Genomic DNA, 22511 nt, shown 5'->3' on the forward strand with positions numbered 1-22511 from the left:
AAGTAGATCATGTACGTGTTTGTTCCCAAACCTACTTGTAAACTCTGCTGTAATGTTGTTACGGGCCTGTACATGAGGTAAGGCTAGCACAGCACACATGCATACAGTATGGTCTGGAGTAGCTTTTTAATATCCTACCAGGCAGAAAGCCAGGAGGTGCTGTCTTGTGCTGCAGGACCCATCTGCGTGGTAATTCCCAAACTAAAAAATCTTAAGTAAGAGACTTTCAAACCAATTGCAGTTCCCAAGTGTCACTGGTGTCTGTATAAAACACATCACAATTTCCAAATTCATACTAGCAATATGTAGTTAAATTCATTCTAATACATAAATCCAATATAAGTCCATAAATCCAGTGCAGCAGGCAAAGCAACTTCAAGAACAAAATACATTGAACAGTTATCTTTATCTTGCCATTATTACTCAATAATCAGCAATTAGTACAAATGCAGCACCAGAAGAAAAGCAGTAGGTATTTTGCTGAAGCAAATACGTAAGTATATGTGCATAAATGGCTGTTCTCTCTAGATGCGTTATTGAAAAGGAGACAGTGCTCAAGAGATGGGCTGGAGAGAGAACTGACCATTTCTTGAAGAGAATTCCTCAATGCTGAAGCCACTTTCCATGTTCCAAATATGATACTTTTATAAGGAATTGTTATTGCTTTTAAAGTAGTTGGATAGAATTTTCTTCTCACTTTTCACCAAATGACAGCATGCATCAAACGATTTCTGGGCAAACGCATTAAAGTGCCCAAGTTTGGGTGATGACAGTGAAGGCCTGATGGTGAAAGAAGGCGGGATTAAAAATTAAATAGGGAATTGCTCTGTTCTTTTTATCATACTCCCAAAGAAGTGCTGCTTTCAAGGCTCAGTTTAAGGCAACCCCTCTATTAAGGACAGTTGTTGCCATGTATTCATTCAGTTTTTGTGTTACTCGGACTCGTGTAAATCTGAAGCCAACTGTAGATAAAGGTAACTTACTGCTTTCAAGAACAGAGTCAGAAAGTCCAGAAGGACAGCTTTTTTCTGAGGAATACATTCTGCATTTCAAACAAGCCGTTCAGAGAGGGAACACACGTCATGCTGGGAAGCCTTTAAAGCGCTGGGACTTCAGGCCAGTGTACAAAGGTTTAACTAAATAAACTGATGTTCTTTTTCTTGTCCCTCCGCCCATCTGGCTTAGTTTGCCCAAAACATCTGGTTTTGATTGCTTGTGATCAGGCTGACCCATTTTTTATCCTTAGTATGTGGCTAAACAAACTGGGAATGTTCAGAAGAGAAGTTCCTGAACACAGGCAAGAAAAGGGATTAATTTCTTTTGAGTCTGTTATGATACAAAATTCTGATGTGACACCTCAAAACTCTGAGAAACGAAATGTTCTGTGAAGCAACTGAGCTGGATCTTTGTTGGATGGAACCATTGTTCAGATGCTTCACTCGCATTGCTTTGGAAGGCCCCCCTGAGTAAAGAGGCCTTTTTCAGTCATTTTTTCCTTTCTGACTTGCTTTCTGGGAGTGAGATGAAAGCAAATACTTCCTTACCACAGCCTTGATAAAGACACTGTAGATGTCTTTCTGGGAGTCTCACTGATGGCTCTTAACAGTTTCTTTCTATGCATCGCTATGCTCTGATCGTTTTCTTTTCCGATGGGTAGAAAGTCACTGGTTTTCCTCCTAAAATGAATTTTTTTTCTAGGAAAGCTCCTCGAATGTTACTTTACTAATGTTGTTTCTCTGCAAGCAGGGCTTTGAGATGGAGGACATAAACCAGCAGCCTCCCCGCACACAGGTATTTCTCCAGTTTAACTTCCTGTGCTGTGGACTAGGCCATGGCCTGGGAAAGGCAGTGAGTTGGTCAGCCAGTGTAAATGACCAAACCAGACCCGTAGTGGTCCCATTCAGACACCCTGAGAACTTAGCGTGCACAAACATTTCTGGCTGTGTCCTGTGAGATCATCATATATCATCTCTCTGTTTGTAGCAGCAGAGAGCCAGGAGGATCTATTTCATAAGGAAGATTTTGACATACATTTTTGCGAACCCTTCTCTTCCATGAGATGCAGTGAGCCTCATTTGCGGTAACAGGCGTGCAAGAAAGATTCTCACGCTTGTTCTCCCTGTGTTTCTGTTTCTTGTCTTCCTAGTGGGCTGTTCATTGCAATGATTGTGAGTCTGCTCTTCCTTGTGTTATTGAGGTTCACAGCTGGGGTTCTCTTCTGGATTTTCATCTTTGGAGTGATTGGAATTATAGGTTATGGTAGGTGTAATCCTCCAGCCTCTGAGGCTATTTTTCCTTATTGCTTGATTTTTGGCAAGGAAAGTAAGCGATCACATCAATTAAATGCTATAGTTGGGAGAACTAGTGCCTGGGTTTTGGCATCGTTAAGTGAGAGGGGCTTAAATGGCAGTGAAATTTAGTAAGAATCCAGCCATGCTGCTACTTGGCACCAGATGTAGTAACCCGACCTATCTACCCACAGTGGGCTTAGTCTGGGTTCACTTGTACGGATCTCTCTTTTCTCTCTATGTTCTCTATGTGATGTTATAGCTGACTAGTCTCGCAGTAAGGTGTGTTTGGGTTTTGCTTACCTGATGTGCTGAGGACAAAACGCTTCACTTGTCAAAGATTTAAAACCCCCCAACCTTGTCTTTGCACTCTTCAGAAACACTCATTTTATACTGATTGTTTTTTAACAGGCATCTGGCATTGTTACTGGGAGTACGACCATCTTAAAGGAATACCTGGATCTGACCTCACTGTTTATGATATTGGGTTCCAGACAGATTTCAGAGTGTACCTGCAGCTGAGGCAAACATGGTTAGCATTTAGTAAGTGCCCTTTAAACTTGCTATCTGTTAATGGATACTCAGGAGATTCAGTCACTGTCTTGCTAGTTTCTGCCTTGTTAAATCTCCTCCTCTACGTATGTTGCTCATAGAAGTCTGCAGAATTCTCTTTCTTCTACAAAGTACAAGTATCTACTTCTTTTGGGAGGCTACTGGTGTGTTTGTAAGGGGCCCTGATGCAGTCGCACTAGAGATGAGAGTGAAGAACGGTTGTGTTACTGGCATTCTACTTCCTGTGTGTTCAGTCTTCGCAATGGGGAAGTAGAAGGCAATAACCAAGTCCTGATGAAGGTAAGGGGGGGGCATTTTGCTCTCTCAGTCTGTTTATGCTCCCTCCTTGAGGGCCCCAGAAATGAGATTAATAACTCTATGCTGCTTTTGTAGACCCGTTTACATTCAGGTCACTGAATTTTCTTGGAGGCTGACCCCAGGCTGTGGAATGAACCATCACAAATGTCATGACCTCTAGTTTTCAAAAGTGCTTCTCTTACAAGGGCAATGTATTTAAAACAATCCTACGGGAACAAGAGACCCTGCAGCATATGCGTCCTTCCCGAGGGAAGGGGTGGCACAAGAGAGAACAAATACCTGTTAAATACTACTTGTAGTGCTGTTACTGCTCTATTAGCAGGCACACAGATACTAACTGATGATGAATGGCACATAACCTAAAATGTATTTAAAACAATCCTACGGGAACAAGAGACCCTGCAGCATATGCGTCCTTCCCGAGGGAAGGGGTGGCACAAGAGAGAACAAATACCTGTTAAATACTACTTGTAGTGCTGTTACTGCTCTATTAGCAGGCACACAGATACTAACTGATGATGAATGGCACATAACCTAAACCACTGCCTCTCCCTATTGGTAGCTAAGTTAATAGAGCGGTAGTTTACTGCTTAAATCTCCTTTCTCTGCTTTGTGTCTTTGTGTAACTGTGTTGGATCATCGAGCTCACGAGCATCTTCTACATATTGTTGAGGCAGAGCGTTTTAGCATGCAAAAAAGCCCTAAGAATATTAGAGTTTTATTATGTCTTCCCTTATAACTCCCCTGCCTTTAGCAGCCAAAGTATAGTTTACCCAGAGGTCAGTGTCACTTTCAGATGTGTAAACTGAGGTACTGAGGTATTAAATTACTTTTCCAAAGTCACCCAGCAGATCAGTTAAATATCCTTGAAGAAAACGTAGCTCCTCTTAGTCCTAGTCTAGAACTCATCCCGGGCTGACGTTGCTTTCCTTTTTCACAGTGTTTGGGACAAGCTATATTAATTTAGGAGAGCTGAACTGGGTTGAGACCAACTTCAAAGGAACCTGCCTATGTATTCCTTCATGGGGAACCATATCAGAAATAGGTGCAGAAATGTGTGTAACAAAAACTTTGGTCTGAAGAAAGTCTGTGGCTCTGAGCACCACAGGGGTCACTTGCCACGTGCAGTTCCGATGGCTAGGGATACTGGTAGTACTTGGGATCACAATCGAACGTCACCTCTGACTATCTGCGTCTGGACTCTGAGACTGTGTCAAAGCTGTGGGACCTGAAGCCAATTCCCCTGTCCCGCTGCAAACCTCCAGACACGCCATGGCTTAGGGATACGATCCCTTTGTGTTCCTCTCCCTCCACAAAACTTCTTGGTTTCAGCTGGGGGAGGCAGGTCCTGCTGTGTGTAACCATCCACCACTGCTGGGCTGGTTTAGATGTTGTCTAACGCTCTGAAGCACCCAGAATTAACGGATGTGTCTCAGGGTCAGAGGGGATGTGCTTCAGGTGTTTAAGACTCTGCCTTCTCTAGGTGGAGTCCAGAGAATTCTTTTAATTTCTATTGCAGAAGTAGGTTTTGAACTGGCACAGATAGAAATCAGACAGAAGCTGACTCTTTAAACAAGATCTGGGTTATGAATTGAACACTGCCCGTAACTAAGAGAGGAAATGTTCTGGGACGTGGTACTCTCAGATCTGTAATCTTGGAGCAAGTTTATGTGATTCCAGCAGCACAACTGGAAGGTGAAAATATTTTTGTCCAAAACTATCTTAGCCTTTTTGATTTTTTTGCCTCAAATGAGGGGAAAGGAGCTCACGCCAAGCTAACGCTCGGACAAGCCTATTGATTTAAGTATATCTAAATGTTAGAGGGGTATGTATCAGAAAACTGCACTCCTCAGGAAGAAGTTGACTCTTCATCTCCTTTTTATTATTTTATTGTATCTAAATACTACGAATTCGCAGCATTAGAGTATAACCATGCAAAATGCTTGTTATAAAAAGCAGCATTTGTTAAGGGTGAACTGTCAGGGTCCTGCCCCCTCTGGCAAACTCTTGGCATGTAGAATTTCCCCCCCCAAAACTATGAAATGGGATTGAAGATTGGCAGCTGCAGTGAGAGAAGGAAAGGGCTGCTTTAGTGGAGAATTCTATTGAGTTCATGAACAATAGTGCAGAACACAAGGGCGGGGGGGGGAGGAATTACAGACTCGGACTATTGGTTCAGTTCTTGATAAATCTAACTTTTGTTTGTTTACAGTGATAATACTTTGTGGTGTTGAGGTCATAATCATACTGATGCTGATCTTCCTAAGGAATCGGATCCGGATCGCCATTGCACTCTTGAAGGAAGGCAGTAGGTATGTTTGCCTGATTTTTGGGAGTATATTTTGAATTTTATTAAATGCTCTCTGGACTATGCTCTTCTTGAGCTTCATCTTGCACTACCAAGGGCAGGAAGTTGGGGTTGAAGTACAGCACTGGATTTGTTGAGCCGTACAGATAGTATAAAGAACGCCAGTTCTCTGTTAATGAGATTGTGCTTGTAAGAGCTTTCTCTTTTGCAGTAAGACATTTCTCATCTCCCGGGTCCCTGCCTTAAGAGTACATATGCTGTTAGCGACATCATGTATCCTGGGTGCAAGGAGGTGTGTGCCAAGTGTGGGACACTAGTAATAGGAGCCTAAGACCTGTAGCTACCAGCTTTGCTGTGTCGTTGGATTGTCTCCAGAGAGACATATACTAGTGGTAGAGGAGTGGTTGTTTTGGCTGGGGCTGTTAATTTAGGAAAGACTGGATCCTTATGGCTCCAGTCAACTTTTTGTCTGGACGTGTAAATCTGCAGAGAGAAAAGGAGAATTCCATGACCAGGCGTGGTAATACGGTGTAGTCCAAGGCTTTCCTTTTCAGCTCTGAGTGCAGAGGAAGGCAGAGCAGGATGTGAGAGTTGAGGGCCTGGGAGACCTCTTCATTTTGTGTTTTCTGAAATGTGGATAGACTTTATTCACAGTGGTTCCTGGTTTATACAGTGCCAGCTCTTAGTTCTGGTTTGAGTTTGGTTTGGGTTTGTTTTAATGGGAATATAACAAAGGAGAAATGGATTTAACACACCCTTGGATTTCATTGCAAATAGGCTAAGGTCCCATAGGCCTTGGAAGTAGGGCTCTGTTGGAGCACATGGAGTTAGCTCTGAGTTTATCTGTGTGCACTTGCTTGTAGCTTTCTGCCCTCTCTGATGACGTTATGGTTCTCAGGAGTCAGGATTTAGGATTTTTGTAATGGGATTAGGAAATACTGAAGTTCTGCATTCAGCCAGGTGCCTGTTTCCTGTCTTATGCTACTGTGCAGTTAAAGCACAGCAATTAATTTTGGCAGCACTGAATTATCCTCTTTAATTCCTGTTCATTAAAATCCAGGAACACTTTTAACGCTCTGCAACACTTTTGTTCACAACCTTGACAGGTAGAAGGATTCCAGGAAGCTCATAAACTTCCTGCTGGGAAGTGATAACATTCTGTAGTTTTTCAGCAGCGTAGAAAGGTCACTTGAGGGTGATGTTTTTATTCTCATGCATAATGCATGAGGTGAAGCTCTGTGTGCAATTACTGTAAACCTAACAGACCGTGCCCTGTATTCAGGAAGATGCAAAACAAGCTGCTAATGACTGGAAATTGAATTACATTTTTCAATACCTTTTAACTACTCTTTCAAAAATATTACAATAGTCTTGAAATCCGTAGGTGCAAACAGTTAACAGTCATTACTCTGTCCATGGTCTCAGTGGTAACCAAGAGACCTACCGTGAGTTGCCGAATGCTGCTAGTACGTAGTGACTATTTCTCCCGTGTGCCTCTTACTGGACTTCTACATCTCTAGACTCAGACAGAAATGGATGTGTTGCTCTTCACCTTCCAAGCGCACACGACGGCTCCCTTATGCTCTCCCCGGCATTTAATAGTTTAGCAGTAGGAATTGGGTAAATTTGTCTGCTTTTACATCTTGGAAACTGCCTTCTGTCAAACACATAGCATCAGAAGTGCCACAAGTCAATACTGTAGGAAATCCTGAGACAAAAAGGCTTGCAGTAAGCTTACAGGGTCACTGGAAAGACAATTTAGAGTAACAGGAAGAGGTAGGTTGCCAGAATATGAAGAGAACCAACCTGTAAGCTTCAGTGAACAAAACCGTGCTCTCTGAAATCCCATCCCTTGAGATAAACTGGCTGGGGGCGCTCACCTGCGAGGTTGCTGTGGCCAGCTTAGCCAGCGGGGCTGTATCCACTCGCTTACAGAGAGGAGTCCCTGGAGGAGCAGGAACTGGCACACTCAAGTTCCTGCTCACTAGTTGCATTCTAACAAGAAGTATTAGTAGAATGTCAGCCGGGATGTTAAAAGGAGCTCTCTAAGCTGCCAACAGTGAAAGGCCATTCTTCTTTCTGTCTGCCAACAGCCAAAGGGGAGCACTGTTCATTTAGGGCACATGGAAGGAAAATCACATAGTGTCAGGAAGGTGTTAGCATGTCCCGGCGTTACAATGACAAACTTAATGTCCCTGCCCCAAAATAGTTAGTACTTAAGGCACGAAATGGGCTGGGAACAGAGTTCTCAAATGCAAAGTAGCAAGAGGTAATTTCAGGTGTGTAGGAGCTGAGGGAAGAGCATATGAACTGAGCAGGGTGAGACAAGGAAATAAAGGGTAGTGTCTGCAGCAAGAAGATGTGATTGAAATGGGTTTGTGGCCTGGAAAGAGCTGGATCTGTGAAGCAGTAATAGAGAAGGAGGAAGCAGAAGACAGGCTGGAACATGGCAAACCGATAATGTTGATTGTAGTGCTGCTGATAAAAGTGGAGTGGTAGAAACGACGAAGTGAAGATGTAAGGACATCTGAAGAAAGAATCTGCAGTATTTTGAGATCCCAGCTCTAGATTATGCTACCACTATCAACGAGCAGCCCAGAGTAAAAAGGATGATGCTAGAAGAGGGCTGATAAAAAGCTTGTTTCTTAAATTGCTGCAGCTTACTGACATGTTTTGTTTCTTTCGTAGGGCTATTGGCTATATAATGTCTACGTTGTTCTACCCAATCGTCACCTTCCTACTCATTGCAGTTTGTATTTCCTACTGGGCTGTGACAGCTGTGTATCCTTCTGCCTGTGTACCTCTCTGGTACCTCTCTGCCAAGGCAGAGGATCATACAAGGTCTTTTATACTACATAAGGTTGACTTCCAGGGGTGAAAAAGGAACCTCAGCAAAGAGTGAATGTGCCCTTTATTGGCTGTATGCTCTATAGACCTGATGTTAATGGTCACTTAGGTAGCTTGGGTGGGCTCCACATGTGTTTTGTTCAGAAAAACATAGGAGAGGAGTGAGAGACCATATAGTGCCCTGAGTCCTCTGAATTGGCTGACAGCAGCCACTGTCTGTTCCTGAAAGGCAAGGGTTTGGCAAGGTGTCAGAAAGGAGAAAGGCACTTTTTAAAAACAGATTGTTCTTTCTCATGCGAAGAGGGTCACTTATTGTTGTACAGGACAGTGCTGCTTTATCCTTTTGCTCTGTGCCTACTTCCACCAGAATCCAAACTGCCAAAGAACTACTACTGCATAATCCGCCTTGTCAGAGCTGGATGTGCAGGAGAGACTGAGTCAACTTTCAAGGTTATTCCCCTTGCCCATTCTGGTCATGGCATACAGCTCTGGGACGAAGTTTGCCTTAGTCTGTAAGCAATGAAAGTATTCAGTCTTGTCTGGGACCCTTCATACATATCTCTGCATAGCAAGAGCAGTTTTTCTGTTACCTGCACATGTGTTTTAGAGCTAGTGGTTACCCACTGCAGACTCCTGAGTTGCTCAAAGCCCACAGTTCTGTGATTCCTCCTTAAAATACCTCATTCAGTTTTCTGGCTACATCAGGAGAACCTGTGTATAAAGTAATGGCCAATCAAACACTGTGCAAGTATGCAAACCTGACTTGTGACCCAGAGGTAGGTGTTACAAATACTTACCTGAAGGGAGAGCTATACTAATTGTATTTCTTAATCTCTATTAAATGCAATGTGAGAAGATGTGCATATTTTAAGTAATGACTCCTTGTGTTATATCTGAAAACCTGAAAATAGTGCTTTGTGTTCAGCTAAGACTCCTTTGTTCAAAGCAATTTCGAGATACAAATCAGTTCTTTTGCGGAAGTGTCCTGTGAGCAAGTGAGTACCAACCAGTCTCATTTACTGGGTGAGAAAGGAAGACACAGAAATACAGGTTTATTTGGAAAAGTGTTCCTGAATTCATGAGGATTCTATTTCTGTGGTTTGCAAAAGGCAATGGAAGAATTTGAAAGCTGTGCCTCAAACGTGCCCAAAGACCAGCCACGTTTCAAAGCAGAGGCTTGGCTGCTTTTGGCACAGTAATGACCTTTATGAAGCATTATGAAGCTCCAAAAGTGTCTTTTGACTTGACTGTGGGGTTGAATTGAAGCATTTTCTGAAAACTAGAAATATTTATCAAGTGTTATATCAGGGTTGTTTTCAGGTGTTTAAATGTCAACGTACTGCTGTGGCTAGGTACATCCCAAACAATTCCCGGCCATCCTGATACCCGAACACTAAAAAAGAAAGGGATGAGGAACTGACTGATTTTATTTAATGCCCAAACTGAGCAAACACGTGAATTGAACAACAAAAATAGGGAAGAGTAATTTGATGTAAAGACTACTCCTGATTTAATACCATAAGATAGGCAAGGGAAGTTGTGACACATCCACAGCTTGTATAGAATGGCATAGCTCAGCTGATTTCACTTCAGTTGTGGTGATTTACACAAGCCCCATATTTGGCCTCTGGTTTTCAAATATGCTTTTTTCCTTACTGTTATTTTTTAATGTGAGCAGCTTTTCTTTAATGAAACTGAAGCACTTGGGTATCTTAAAAGTATATTTCTGACATTCAAATTCCATATCTATAGATTTCAGGCATGTGGTAAACAGCCTTGTTTGCCAACCGTATAGTTGAAAGTTAAGCACCTGCGTAAGACATTAATGTGAATCCTTAAATATGTAAACAGGTTACATAGTACTGGAGTGCAGTGTTGAATGATCTAATAGGACATCAAGCAGAATGATGTGATTTGTATTAAGCTGCTAAATTTCAGAGCCTGTGAACGCAGAATTCAGTGCTTATCACTGTGGTGTTTGTTTTTCTTCCCATACAGACTTTTAACACAACCAATGTCACTAAATTGTGTCCAGGTGCTCAGTGTACTTTTGCATTTTACGGAGGAGAAAGCCTGTACCATAAGTACATCTTCATCTTCCAGTTAGCCAATGCCTTTGTCTTTCTCTGGCTGGTGAACTTTGCAATTGCACTCGGTCAGTGTACCCTTGCTGGTGCCTTTGCCTCCTATTACTGGGCCTCTCGAAAACCAGCTGATATTCCCCTATGGCCGCTCTTCTCTTCATTCGGACGAGCAATACGGTAAGACCGTGGGGCTGGAAGTGAGCCCTCTCACATGCCCAGCGAGTGCACGTTTTACACGTAGGGAAGCCAGGCTTAAGACTGTCAAAGGGAAATGATGAGTCAGCACTGCACTTTACTCTCGGTGGGAGCCACGTCCCACCCAGCTTGCTCGCTCCCTCCTCACAGTGGGACAGGGGAGAGAATCGGAAAGGTGAGAGTGTGAAAATGCGTGGGCTGAGGTACGGAGCTGTGTGCGCAGGCAAAGCGCAGTGCGGAATCCATTCACCACTTCCCATGGGCAGGCGGGTGTTCGGCCATCCCCAGGGCAGCATGGCTCCATCACGTCTAACAGTGACTTGGAGGACAAACACCATCACTCCACATGGGTGTGTGTCCCCTTCTTCCTTTTTCTTTCCCAGCTGTTACTGTTGTGTGCACCATATGGTGTGGGATATCCCTTTGGTCAGCTGGGGTCAGCTGTCCTGGCTGTGTCATAGAATCATATAGAATCACAGAATCATGGAACGGTTTGTGTTGGAAGGGACCTTAAGGCTCATCCAGTTCCAACCCCTGCCATGGGCAGGGACACCTTCCACTAGAGCAGGTTGCTCCAAGCCCCTGTGTCCATCCGGGCCTTGGGACACTGCCAGGGATGGGGCATGTCAGGGATGAGTTTGTCCCCTCCAAACTCCTTGTGCACCTCCAGTGTGCTTGCTGGCGTGAGGAGCAGAAAAGGCCTTGATGCTGTGTAAGCACTGCTCAGCAGTGGCTAAAACATCCCTTTGTTATTAGCGCTTGTTTTCATCACAAGTCCAAAACACAGACCTGTACAAGCTACTATGAAGAAATCTGACCCTATTCCATCCAAACCCAGTACAGTCAGGAAAATGTAGTTGTTAGGGGGAGGCTGAATCCTGTAGCCCAACAGCAGCAAGGCTGCTGCAGCTCCATGCCCCCAGCTCCAGCCAAGTACAAGGCTGAGCAGGTATTCCCTGTAGGCACACCCCCCCAGATACATGTATACAACACATGTATACACAGCCAGTCACACAGCCAGCCACAGTGCTCAAGCACCGAAAGCACTGATGGCTTCATCCTGTTCCTCTCCCTGGTGGATCAGGGTAGTGGTCCATTAGTATATGTAATTCCCACTAATGGACCTTCCTCCAGTTATAATTTTATTTATATATATACACACACATGCACATACATGCATAACTGTAAATATACACATATGTGCAATATAACAGTCATTTATTTTGTTTTAGATACCATACTGGTTCGCTGGCATTTGGAGCCTTAATTCTTGCAATTGTCCAGCTCATTAGAGTAATACTGGAGTACTTGGATCACAAACTGAAAGGTGAGATTTATGAATCTGCCCTGGTTTATCGAGACCTCCTCTGGTAAATTACTTCCTTCCCCTCCCAATATGTTTTTTCATCAATGAAAAGAGAGCTTTAGCCATCGTAGTTCCATTTGAAGCCAGTGAATTTATGCTGATTTACTCAAATTGAGTCTGTGTCCTTGGGACCCTAATGCAAAGCTCATGTGGGGGATGTGGATCTGCTCTAATTGAAAGCAACTGAGCTAAATTTGGTTGAGAGAGTCCATACCTAGAAGAAAAGAAATAATGTTTCTTCATTTGTCATGATTTAAGAGTTTCTTACGAATACCTTTCCATGTTCTGCAAAAGACGCTTCAGGAGCTCTGTGTATGATGTGTTCTCCTCTTTTCCAGGTACACAGAACTCCTTCACTAGATTTCTGCTCTGCTGCCTCAAATGCTGTTTCTGGTGTTTGGAAAAATTCTTGAAATTTATAAACAGAAATGCCTACATCATGGTATGTGCTGTCTGTGCATGTGGTCTCCCCTGTCTGGGGCACTAAAATACCCTAGCCACTCCTCGTTGCTCAGCAGCCAGCGGTACTAGAATCTGCTGGAAAAATAGTGGGATTTCTAGGAGTTGTCAGGAGGTGCATGTGGGCCCACCCTGGAAAAGCACCATTATTTTTTTTCCCCTGCTTCTAAACTCAGCTTCTTTTCATGCCTGTCCTTGTCCATCACCCTCACCCCCCAAAGCAGGTGGGAAGAGATGGCGTAACTGCTTAACTCCCCATCTGAGTCAGCAGCTGAAATCCTGATTTCAACAAACAGGAATATGAGCTCATTTCATATCGCATGATGACACTTCAGTTTGGAGGCAGTGTTAGTGTAAGGCACATGGTATCTGTACTTCCTCCTCCTCCTGGAAGTTAAAAGCACAAATTCTACCAGCAGTGGTGGTGCTATTTCTCTAAAATAATCCTTCTTAACTTCCAGAAGAGAAATTCCATGTTCTCATCTAAGTAAACACGCACGGATGTCAGCCTAGGATGTTCTGACTGGAAACACTGTCAGTGTTTGAATGGTACAGTCCTGGCTTGTTATCTCAAAGGAGGTGGCTGGAATGGGTCTATTATAACCCATGTTCATGCAACTGGTGTTAGAAATTAATGCCATCTGGAAAAGGAAGTATTCTTGTTGACTATCTTGTTTACAGTTGCTAAACTGAATGCACTGAGAACTGTTCTAGTACATCCTACCCTGGTGGACGCTGTTCTAGGAAGAGGAAGAAAAGGTTTTGTTCCTGAATAACTTCAGCCGCTTTACTTTATGTTGATATAAATCCACTTTGATACTGGTATTGCTGATTCCTATTAAGTGAGAGCAGCGTCAAGTCCAAGGACACTTGGGTTAACTCACTTCTGCTTTACGAGTGCCTGTTCTTTCCACTGACTATAAATCTAGTGTGGGCAACAGGTGGAGTGAGAATCCCTCAGCAAGTACCTTATCTGCTCTACTTGGCAAACTCAGTACTGCATGCACTGCCTGCCAGATCGCTGGGGTGGCACACTCGTCACCGGGTCATTTGAAAGGGAAAGATGGGTAATACGCTGTCCCGACGTGGTGGGAACATTGAGAGGTAGCGGGTGACCGGGGGAAGAGCTTTGTGTTCACCTGGGTCGCACCGCACGTACCAGAGCGGTGCCCTGCGCTCTGTAAGCTGCTGTCACACAAGGGGGATCCTCATTATTTAAATACTGAACTGCGACTGCTCTTTGCAGATTGCCATCTATGGTAAAAACTTCTGCACCTCGGCGAAGGAAGCGTTCTTCCTGCTCATGCGGAACGTGGTAAGGTAAGGGGCCGCCTTCCAGGACTTGGAATGTTGGGATTTCCGCTGTCGCGCTCTGAAGACGTGCTTCTGACCTCTCCCATTATTGTAATGTCCTTCTGTCCTCAGACACGACCCTCACTTGTGGCAGTGTGTAGCAGCAGGCTCTCCAGCACAGCAACCTTATGCAAAGTTGATGAAATCCAACAGTTTTGTTGTGATTTGCTCTTTCAAATTCATAACCATCCAGTATAGATTCCTCCAAGGAGCCAGTGGAGCCCTTAATAGGAGACATGCAGATATACAGGAATGGGGTGCTCATCATCTGCCATATGTGTGTTTCTTAAGCTTTGGTCGACTCGCTGTCTGTGAAAAAGGAAAGCAAAAATACCTAAGTCTTCAGATTGAACCAGAAAGCTTATGGGGTGTCAGGGAGTGGAAGAAAAGAAGAGAATACTTTGCTTTCCAAACCAGTATCTGTAACATACCCAGATCTACCCTGGTGCTGGGAACTCCCCTGGCCCTTTTCCCCACTACGAAGACTGCTGCCAAGCTCCCTCTTCTCATCAGTACTTTTCCTCATTGCTCCTGGCTCTTTCCTGTACTACCGTGCGATCAAAACGTAGTGGAAGAATAACTTAGGAGGAGGCCATGTTGATACAATAGTAGACAGCCCGATTGCCAAGCAAGACACAGTAAAACTGGTTTGGTGATTTAAATTAAGTGAAGGACTGGGAGGTGGAGATGAATGGAGGGGGAGGCTGAAAGAGGAAAATGAAAATGATGGTTATGAAACAAGAGGGAAGGATTGGAGATGGGAGAATGGAATGCATTCACTGTGTTACCCCGCAGTAATAGTGGCACAGTGGTGCCCACGCCTGTGCAATAGGGCAGAGAAGCTGCCTTCATTTCCTTTCCTAACATCACCTCACTGACTTTTGTGCTTTTGCTCTTAATCAGTAAGAGCAAGAGCTAAAAGCCAGGCATGTACTTTTATTGTTTCAGAAATGATTTTGTCTTGTGTATTTTGCTAATTTTGAATTCTGACAAGTTAATGATGATTTGTTCTCTTTAATATTCCTTAGTGTTCGTCTTTCATGGTAGTCAGTGCTGTATATTACCATATCCATAGCCTTCAGGCTGATGATACAAAGGTCATTTTCCATTCCATTATTTACCTGCAGTTTCTAGTAGGACAGACTGGCAGTATTTCAAGCAGAAACTCCCTGATGTTGCTTTCAGTGAGGGCTGTAGATCTATTGTCAGTTCTGCTGTCTACCTTCATTCATTCGTCAGTGATTGTCTCCCTGCTTTGAGGCCTCCTGCCTTCAGTGTTGTACATGATATCTTAAAATAGCGGATTTGGTATGGTATGGGGCTGTGAAATGTGGCCAGATAGGACCAAGTGAAAAGAAGACCTACCAGCAATCCACACAAGCATTGCTCTTCTGGGCTGGTTCTTCAAGGCCAGGCTGGACAGAGCCTTGGGCTACATAGCTTAGTGTGTGGTGTCCCTGCTCATGGCAGGGGGGTTGGAACTAGATGATCTTAAGGTCCTTTCCAACCCTAACTATTCTACGATTCTGTGATTCTATGATTCTATCTGTGACGCCAGAAGAAAGGCTGAAATAAACATATTTTGATGTTTTGTTTTGTTTTGTTTTTTAACCATCAAGAGCAGTGAATGGTTTTCAAGTGCAGAATTAGTATTGCTGTATTAACTCACCAAGAGGCTCAGTGCTGCTTTGCTTCCTGGGGTCAGCCTGTGACAAAGCCCATCTCAGTGTTGTGTTTCTGTGTGGTTGTATTGCCAGCCCATGACACCAGCAGAAGACACCTTTTTGGTTGTTTGTCAATTATCTGTAGATAAACTATAGATTTAAGGAGAAATAATACAAATGTCTGGATGGTGATTACGTATCATTTGTGCTTTGCTGAACAGAGTTGCAGTTCTGGACAAAGTTACAGACTTCCTTTTGTTCCTGGGGAAAATCCTCGTTGCTGGTGGTGTAGGTAAGCTAATGGGTTTTGTCCAGCAGTACATTCTATGTTCTGGTATGTCCAAGCACACCATGTTCGTATGTGCTTAGTTAGCAGCTGGAGGTTCTCATGGATCTGCCTGTTTGGGAACTTCTCGGTGTTTGTGGATCTTGCAGGATTGAACTAAAATGTTTCTTTTCTTTTTCCTCCCTCTCTCTCGCCCAGTCTGCTGTTGGCAGCATCTTCTCCGTAACTGGAGGAGGTGGGGCAGGTCTGCAGGAGATGGGCCTGAAGCTCTTCTGAATTCAAGCCCATTATAGCTGTAAGCTATAGTAAAAAAATATTTCTAACATCCTTACAGGGGTTTCTTAGTTATCAGTAAATATAAAAAATATTATTGATGCTTTTCTGTGACAGAAAAGTGTTGGGTTTTGGGTTTTTTTTCATGGAACTCTCTCAGAAATGGGGTTGAAGTGTTCCCTCACTGTGTTCACAACTGTCACAGCTGTTTCAATCATTATTTTACAAATAATCACATTTTGTATTCCATATACTTAAAAAAATTACTAACAAAGTCTATAAAATTAGTCCCAAGAGCAGATCTAAGATACTTTGTTGTTACTCTAGAATGACTTTCAGCTGGGGTAGCAAATTTGATTTGAAACACGTTCCCCAAAATGTAAGCCATGGAATAGTGAAATTAATTCATGTCTTCGTCTTCCTCAAGAATAAACTCTTTGGGTGATTTCTGTTGCAGGTGCATTGGTCTGTTCTAAACTTCTTGTCATGCTTATCTCTAGTACTGCCATTTCTCTGTTTAATCTGAAGCAGTTCAGTATTTCTTCAAGCAATAAAAGTTAAAACATCAGAATTTTCTCACTCTTTTTTATTTTACAAAAGATCCACCCAATGGTCCTTGTTATCCCATGTCATCGTCTTGTTTATCATCATCTATTAATTATGCTATTAAATCCAGTAGAATGATGAAACAAAACAATTCATTAAAGTCTCTCTGGGCCCATGAATATCTTTATGGTAATTGATTCATTTACATATCTCTTCTGTCAGAATACAGATCCAGCAGATAGTTGGTGTTGAGGAATTCACTGGTTACAAGCTCGTATTTAATCCAACCTCAGTTCTATTGTCTGTTTGTTTTGTCTCACCCATTCTTTAGTCTTAGAAGATCAGAGTCAGTATGGGAATCACTGATCCTCTCTGCTTCTTGCAGGTGTTCTTGCGTTTTTTTTCTTCACACAGAAGATACCAGTCATTGCACAGGAAGCACCAACGTTAAATTACTACTGGGTACCATTGTTGGTAAGGCAACCACCTACTCTCCTGGACACAGAGCAATTTGAGGTGCCCAGACTACTCAGGGAATGGTCTGGTAGCAGCTTGTGTTGTCACCCTCAGTGGCACACTGTCCACTGAGGTGAGGATTGATCTGCAAAGGCTGGTGGTGAGGCACCAATGTCAGTGTGGCTTCTAGTGGAAGGGACTTGTGATGCATCTCTTTGTCCTTTTGTAGCCACTCTAGGCTCTGGGACATCTCCAGGGTGAGGGTTCTTTAGAGTAAACTTGAAGGAGTTCAGAATATTCTTGGCATATGTTCTCTTTGTGGGTTGAAATGGCTGCAATTTGGCAGCTGGAAAGCCAGCAGCTATTGCATGTTAGAATACAGTGTCTTGAGGCTCTGATCCCTTTCCACAGACGTAGTAACCTTTGGTAGAATTACCGAGCTGCCGTTCTCCTAAATTTGCTTAGCAGACTAGGCTTCTGACTGGTGTTAACACTGCCACAGTGTTACTGTGTTAACTGAATGTTAACTGAATCTGAGGGTTTATTGTGTTGGTTTTTTGCAGACAGTCATTATCGGCTCCTACCTAGTTGCACACGGGTTCTTCAGCGTCTATGCAATGTGTGTCGACACGCTTTTCCTCTGCTTTTGTAAGTACCATGGTTTCTTTCACTAATACCTGCAAGTGATGGGAAGAGTAGAAAACCACCTTATCCATTCCTTGCGGAATTCTGGTGACATGCTGTCAGACTGTGAAAAACAAACTGCTTTTCAGACTGGCTTTTTGATGCATTCTTCAGTGCAGAAGTGTTTCAGTGTTCAATTTTAGTTAGTTTAAGTAATGGAAGGTAGCTGTCTGGCACTTGGGGATATCTGGCTTTTGTTTTTCGGATGTTCCTTAACTTTCATTAACAGTTTTTTTCTGGGTGCTTTGTGAAGGGCCCTGTACAGCAATGATTTACTCACACCTCTTGTTAATAACAAAGTTATTCTCTGGTATACATGTTTTTTTTCAACTTAACAGCCCTGAACAGAGTATTATGCTGAATTGTCTTCAAATTTGTGTAAAATACCATTTAACAAACTATCTGTCCCTTGGGCTCACCAGTGGCAAGCAATCTTGGGCACTCTCAAAGGGACCACTGCTGTTCAGTGTGTCCAGTCAGAGAATACTGAAGTCACAATAAAAGTCTGTTGGTCTCAGATTAGGACATGACTATAAGAAGAGGATGTACGTATTACAAAATACATTAAATTTTCTAGATGTATTAAATTAAAGAAATAAAGATGTAATTTTCCTATAATCATTCTGGTAGGCCTGAGTTGAAGCTTCATGGCAGTGATTGTTCTTGCAACTCTGGATAATACTAAGGGGATACTGAAACAGTCATAGACTTGATCTAGCACATGCATGGTGAATCACTGAGGCAAGATAAACATGGTAATACTGATCCTCTTTTTACAATAGCAGAAAGTCCTTATTTCCTTTAAACGCTCACCTTAACCTTGCTTCCCGAGGAACTAAGCTTAGCAGTGATTCTGGAAATACTGAGTGACCAAAGAATCACAGAAACAAAACTGGTCAGAAACCTGAAAGTTAATATCTAGTTGAGAGCTATTTATCTTGGGTTGCAGACTTTGGTTCTAAACAAACATGATCACAGGCAGACATAGATCTAATAACACTCCAGAAATAAGTTACTATTGTTATTTAGAATGAAATGGAAATTGATCAAACTAATTAAATGTAGAAAGTTTTTTGGTGCACCCAAATATTAGCAGTTTTCCTTTTAATGCATTCCAAAGCCACAGGGTATATACTGCCTTGAAGATACATAAAGATTTGATTCCTCTAATGTCTTTGGCCATCCCTTACATCTAGTGCTCTCTCTCTGGCCTCGGCAGGGTTGCACTTGCAATGACTGTGCTTCCCTGCACACTCCCTCCAGATTGCCCATCAGTGTGAAATTCTTCTCTGGTCTGTGACTACTGTGTGGCACAAACACTGGGCTGAACCCAGTTTAGTCATGGCCTTCTGGAGGAGAAAAAGCAGTATGTCTGCCTCATTTAAAATTCATATTCTGGTTTGCTTCCCATGTTTCTTCTATTCAGTAATGGACAGTAGGAGATCATACAGAATATTGTGGCATCAGGTTTTCAAAAGAACTTTATCTTAGGCAGTGAAAAAGGGTCCAGTTTTAAAAAGCGCTTAGATCCTCAGCTCTCTTCAGGGCAAAATTTTAAGCAAGAAATGCCAGGCTTCAGTGGAGGCATGAGTGTTTCTGAGAATTCCCACCTATGCTGCCAAACCAAAGACCTAGGGAATAAACTGGATATATTGCTGCCATTTAAAAATGGCTGGATGTTTGTGTCTCTGCTTTGTGTAGAACTTCTTCTGGATTGACAAAATAGAAATTTGATAGTGTCCTTCATCAACTTAACAATACAGGGGAACTGCCTTGACTGAGATTGGTTTTTAATATTGGGTCTTCTTCTGCTCTCTCCTTTCTTCAATTCTGTATGTGTGTGTGGTTGAACTGCTGTTTGCTCTTCTGGCTGCTTTTGCTGTGTAAATTCAGGTGAAGACCTGGAAAGAAATGATGGATCTACAGCAAAACCCTACTTCATGTCAGCTAGCCTTCACCGAATTCTAGGGAAGAAGGAGTTAAGCCCTAAGAAGGCAGTGGGATAACATACACTAAACTGCAACATCAAAACAGTGTCACTTTTAAGCAAAATGTGTATAAAGTAGGCAAAAGTAAAAACTGTAAATGATGCTTCTGGTTAATGGGTGATTCTTTTTTCCGTTTGCTTATATCTATAAAAAATGAGCAACATTGGTAACATTTAACTAGTTTAAATGCTTAAAACTAACAGCTGTGAAAACAGGCCACATTTTAGTTTATAGAGTGCCTATGAAAAGGAAAATGTAAATTTGAAGCTTTTTTAAGTCTATAATGATGTTTTAATAACTTTTGTAACACAAGTTGCTGCCTTAGATGACAGCAGTTTTGATAATGTTTCTTTTTATAAGTGTATATTTGTAAAAGAAATTCAGGCAATTTTTTGAAAGCACTAACATAACCTAATCAGCCATAAAAGATTGTTTGAGACTCTCTAGTTACCTAGGAGATGGTACTGAATTTGTAAATATGGTGCTATGATTGTATTTTTTTGTACGAGCTGGTTCACAGCTATTTAAACTGTGATTATACATGCATTAATGATTCCCTAAAATTTAATCACATCCACATCCACGTCTTCTATGAAATGATGGTACCCTGCAGGTCCCAAAGAAGGTGGTCAGAGGAGACTCTACCTGGTCCTGCTTAAAGTGGGGGTTTCTGTGAGTTGTGCTTGAAAGATGATATTACCAAGAGAAGGTCACACTGCACTTGATTTGTGGTTTCACAAATGAAGTTTCATCTGGTACAAGATGGTGAATGTATCATTTTTAGCTGATGTGTGAAAGAGATGCACTTGTGTTAATATCCCCCTGTCTCTGACGAGTGTCTGATTGTGTTCTGCGTTGTGAGGAGCCGAGTTGCACTGAAAGGCAAACCAAATGCAGTCTTTTTTAACTTCGAAGAAAGTCTTGGCTGCAGTTGTGCACAAGGAATTCCGCTGCCGCTGCCACTGCCTAGCTCAGAAGGGCTCGTTAACAAGACATTGCAGTGACCGTGAGGATGCTGAGGGCCAGCCCTGCTCCTTCGGCTGGTCTCCAGGCTCTCAGGTGCTCACACAGAAATGTGTTAACACATTGAACTCGAGTCTTCTCGAGTTCATCTTATGATGCAGCATAAATTATTTAGATACTGAAATATGCTCCAAGAGATTTAGTTTGATTTTTGGTTATTAAATTTGCCCGGTCATTAGAACAAAATCTGTTGGTACAAAGCACGTTAATATTCTGTTCCGTTTTATGACCCTCCCATTTGTAGAACTGTCACTGGGGTTAGTAACAGCTCTGCTCATGGAAGAAGTCTTACACTGGAGTGCTTCTCAAGTCCTTTACAGCCATGAGCTGAGCTGAAAAGGTTTTAATTTATTGGTTTCATGGGTGCCCAAGGACCCAGCCACACTGATCCTGCTCCTAGTTGTCATGGATTCCGCCATACTGGATAAGGTATTCCATTACTGTCCACTTGCAGCAGTGGCATGTGCCATGTCTCTGCCAGACCTCTTACAGAAGTTCAGCACTTGAAATACTTTCCTAGCCCCAGGAGTCAGTTGGTGTCACAAAGGGAAAGGCAAATTATTTTCCAGAGGATTTGAATGCAAATTTCTGGAGAAAATTTCCTGACGATGCACATCCCAAAGTGATTTTGCTCTCTAACAACCCCAGTTTGCTCCAGTTTGTGATAACTGTAAGCACTACAGAGGCAGAAATACTGTCCCTGATGTGGCCAGTCTGGGGTCCTGCTGATGCATAGTGGTTACCACCCCTGTGCTGCTGGCACGAGCATGGGAGGGTCTTGAAATGTGGTGAGCTGAGGTGCAAGCGCAGGGTACCCGTATGCATTCCCTGTGATCAGGTTGGCACTGCAGCACTTTCCCTGGAGCAGAAATGAGGGGTCCGGTTTAGGACTCAAGTAATGTAAAGTAAAGGTGCACAGTTTCAAATGGAACTGCTGGTTGTGGGCACCTTCAGGCTTCGATGACCCCTCTTAGATAGCCTAGAGTAAACCTGACTTTCGGAAAGGGCTGAGGAACCTGCCTTCAGAAAAACACAGGCTTCCAACTATGAAGTTTTGCATCATTGTCATCATTCCTTTCTCCTTATGTGCATGGCATTGAATATCCAACACCACCCCCTCCCCTCGTCATTCTATCTCTTCTGAGTCTGCAGTCAGTAGCTTTTGGGGGTCTGTGTCATCATTATGTGATCAAAGGAGCGGCTGGTCTGATCACAGCCCATCTGCTAAACCTTGATTTTGAATTACAGTTTTTCAATAGCACTGTGTGATTAGTTTGCATTCAGGAATCTATATTTCTATTGGACTTGAGTGTCTTACCGGGAGCTCAGCCGAAAAAGCGTGTTTCTGAACACAGTGTGCTTTTTTTATCATATGAATGTAACCATAGAGTTTACTAGGAATAAACCATAATAGACATAGTAGACAGTTATTTGATTAGAAGACTTTTGTAACAAGCCTATGCATTTACTAAAGGAATTTCTAAAAGTGAAAGTTTTAAATTGTATTATTATTTATATACAGTAAATATATATATGTATAAATTTGCTTCACTCACTATTTTGTGAAATTATTTAGAATGTAAGTGATCATCATTTCTGAGAAAATTTAAAAGCCATTTTCTTAATGATATAATTATGAGAACTGTGACAATACAAAGCAATATCATGTAGATTTTGTAATCAATAGATTCAATAAATAAATCATAATGATTTAATACTAAAATTGGCTTTAAAAATAAATTGCTATTAATGAATTAAGTAGAAATTAATGCGAGTAATTACTTGGGAAAAGAATCACGTAAAATATTTTAAGACTAACTT

General features: G+C 42.5%; 1 protein-coding gene across 1 annotated transcript in view; it reads left to right on the forward strand.

The window, feature by feature from the left end:
- Nucleotides 1-19770, forward strand: part of SLC44A5 (solute carrier family 44, member 5) — a gene marked incomplete at its 5' end in the record, with an annotated part of 23806 nt that extends 4036 nt beyond the window's left edge. Inside the window, 13 exons of the mRNA XM_010015103.1 lie at nt 2147-2259; nt 2700-2831; nt 5371-5470; nt 8155-8247; nt 9002-9089; nt 10312-10574; nt 11825-11919; nt 12297-12400; nt 13664-13737; nt 15656-15726; nt 16925-17013; nt 17559-17643; nt 19573-19770. Coding sequence (XP_010013405.1) covers nt 2147-2259; nt 2700-2831; nt 5371-5470; nt 8155-8247; nt 9002-9089; nt 10312-10574; nt 11825-11919; nt 12297-12400; nt 13664-13737; nt 15656-15726; nt 16925-17013; nt 17559-17643; nt 19573-19685 — 1420 coding nt within the window. The remainder of the gene's footprint in view (nt 1-2146; nt 2260-2699; nt 2832-5370; nt 5471-8154; nt 8248-9001; nt 9090-10311; nt 10575-11824; nt 11920-12296; nt 12401-13663; nt 13738-15655; nt 15727-16924; nt 17014-17558; nt 17644-19572) is intronic.
- Between the last annotated feature and the right edge of the window lie 2741 nt (nt 19771-22511).

This window comes from Nestor notabilis, unplaced genomic scaffold (genome assembly GCF_000696875.1).
Source record: "Nestor notabilis isolate BGI_N333 unplaced genomic scaffold, ASM69687v1 scaffold7305, whole genome shotgun sequence".
NCBI lineage: Eukaryota > Metazoa > Chordata > Aves > Psittaciformes > Psittacidae > Nestor > Nestor notabilis.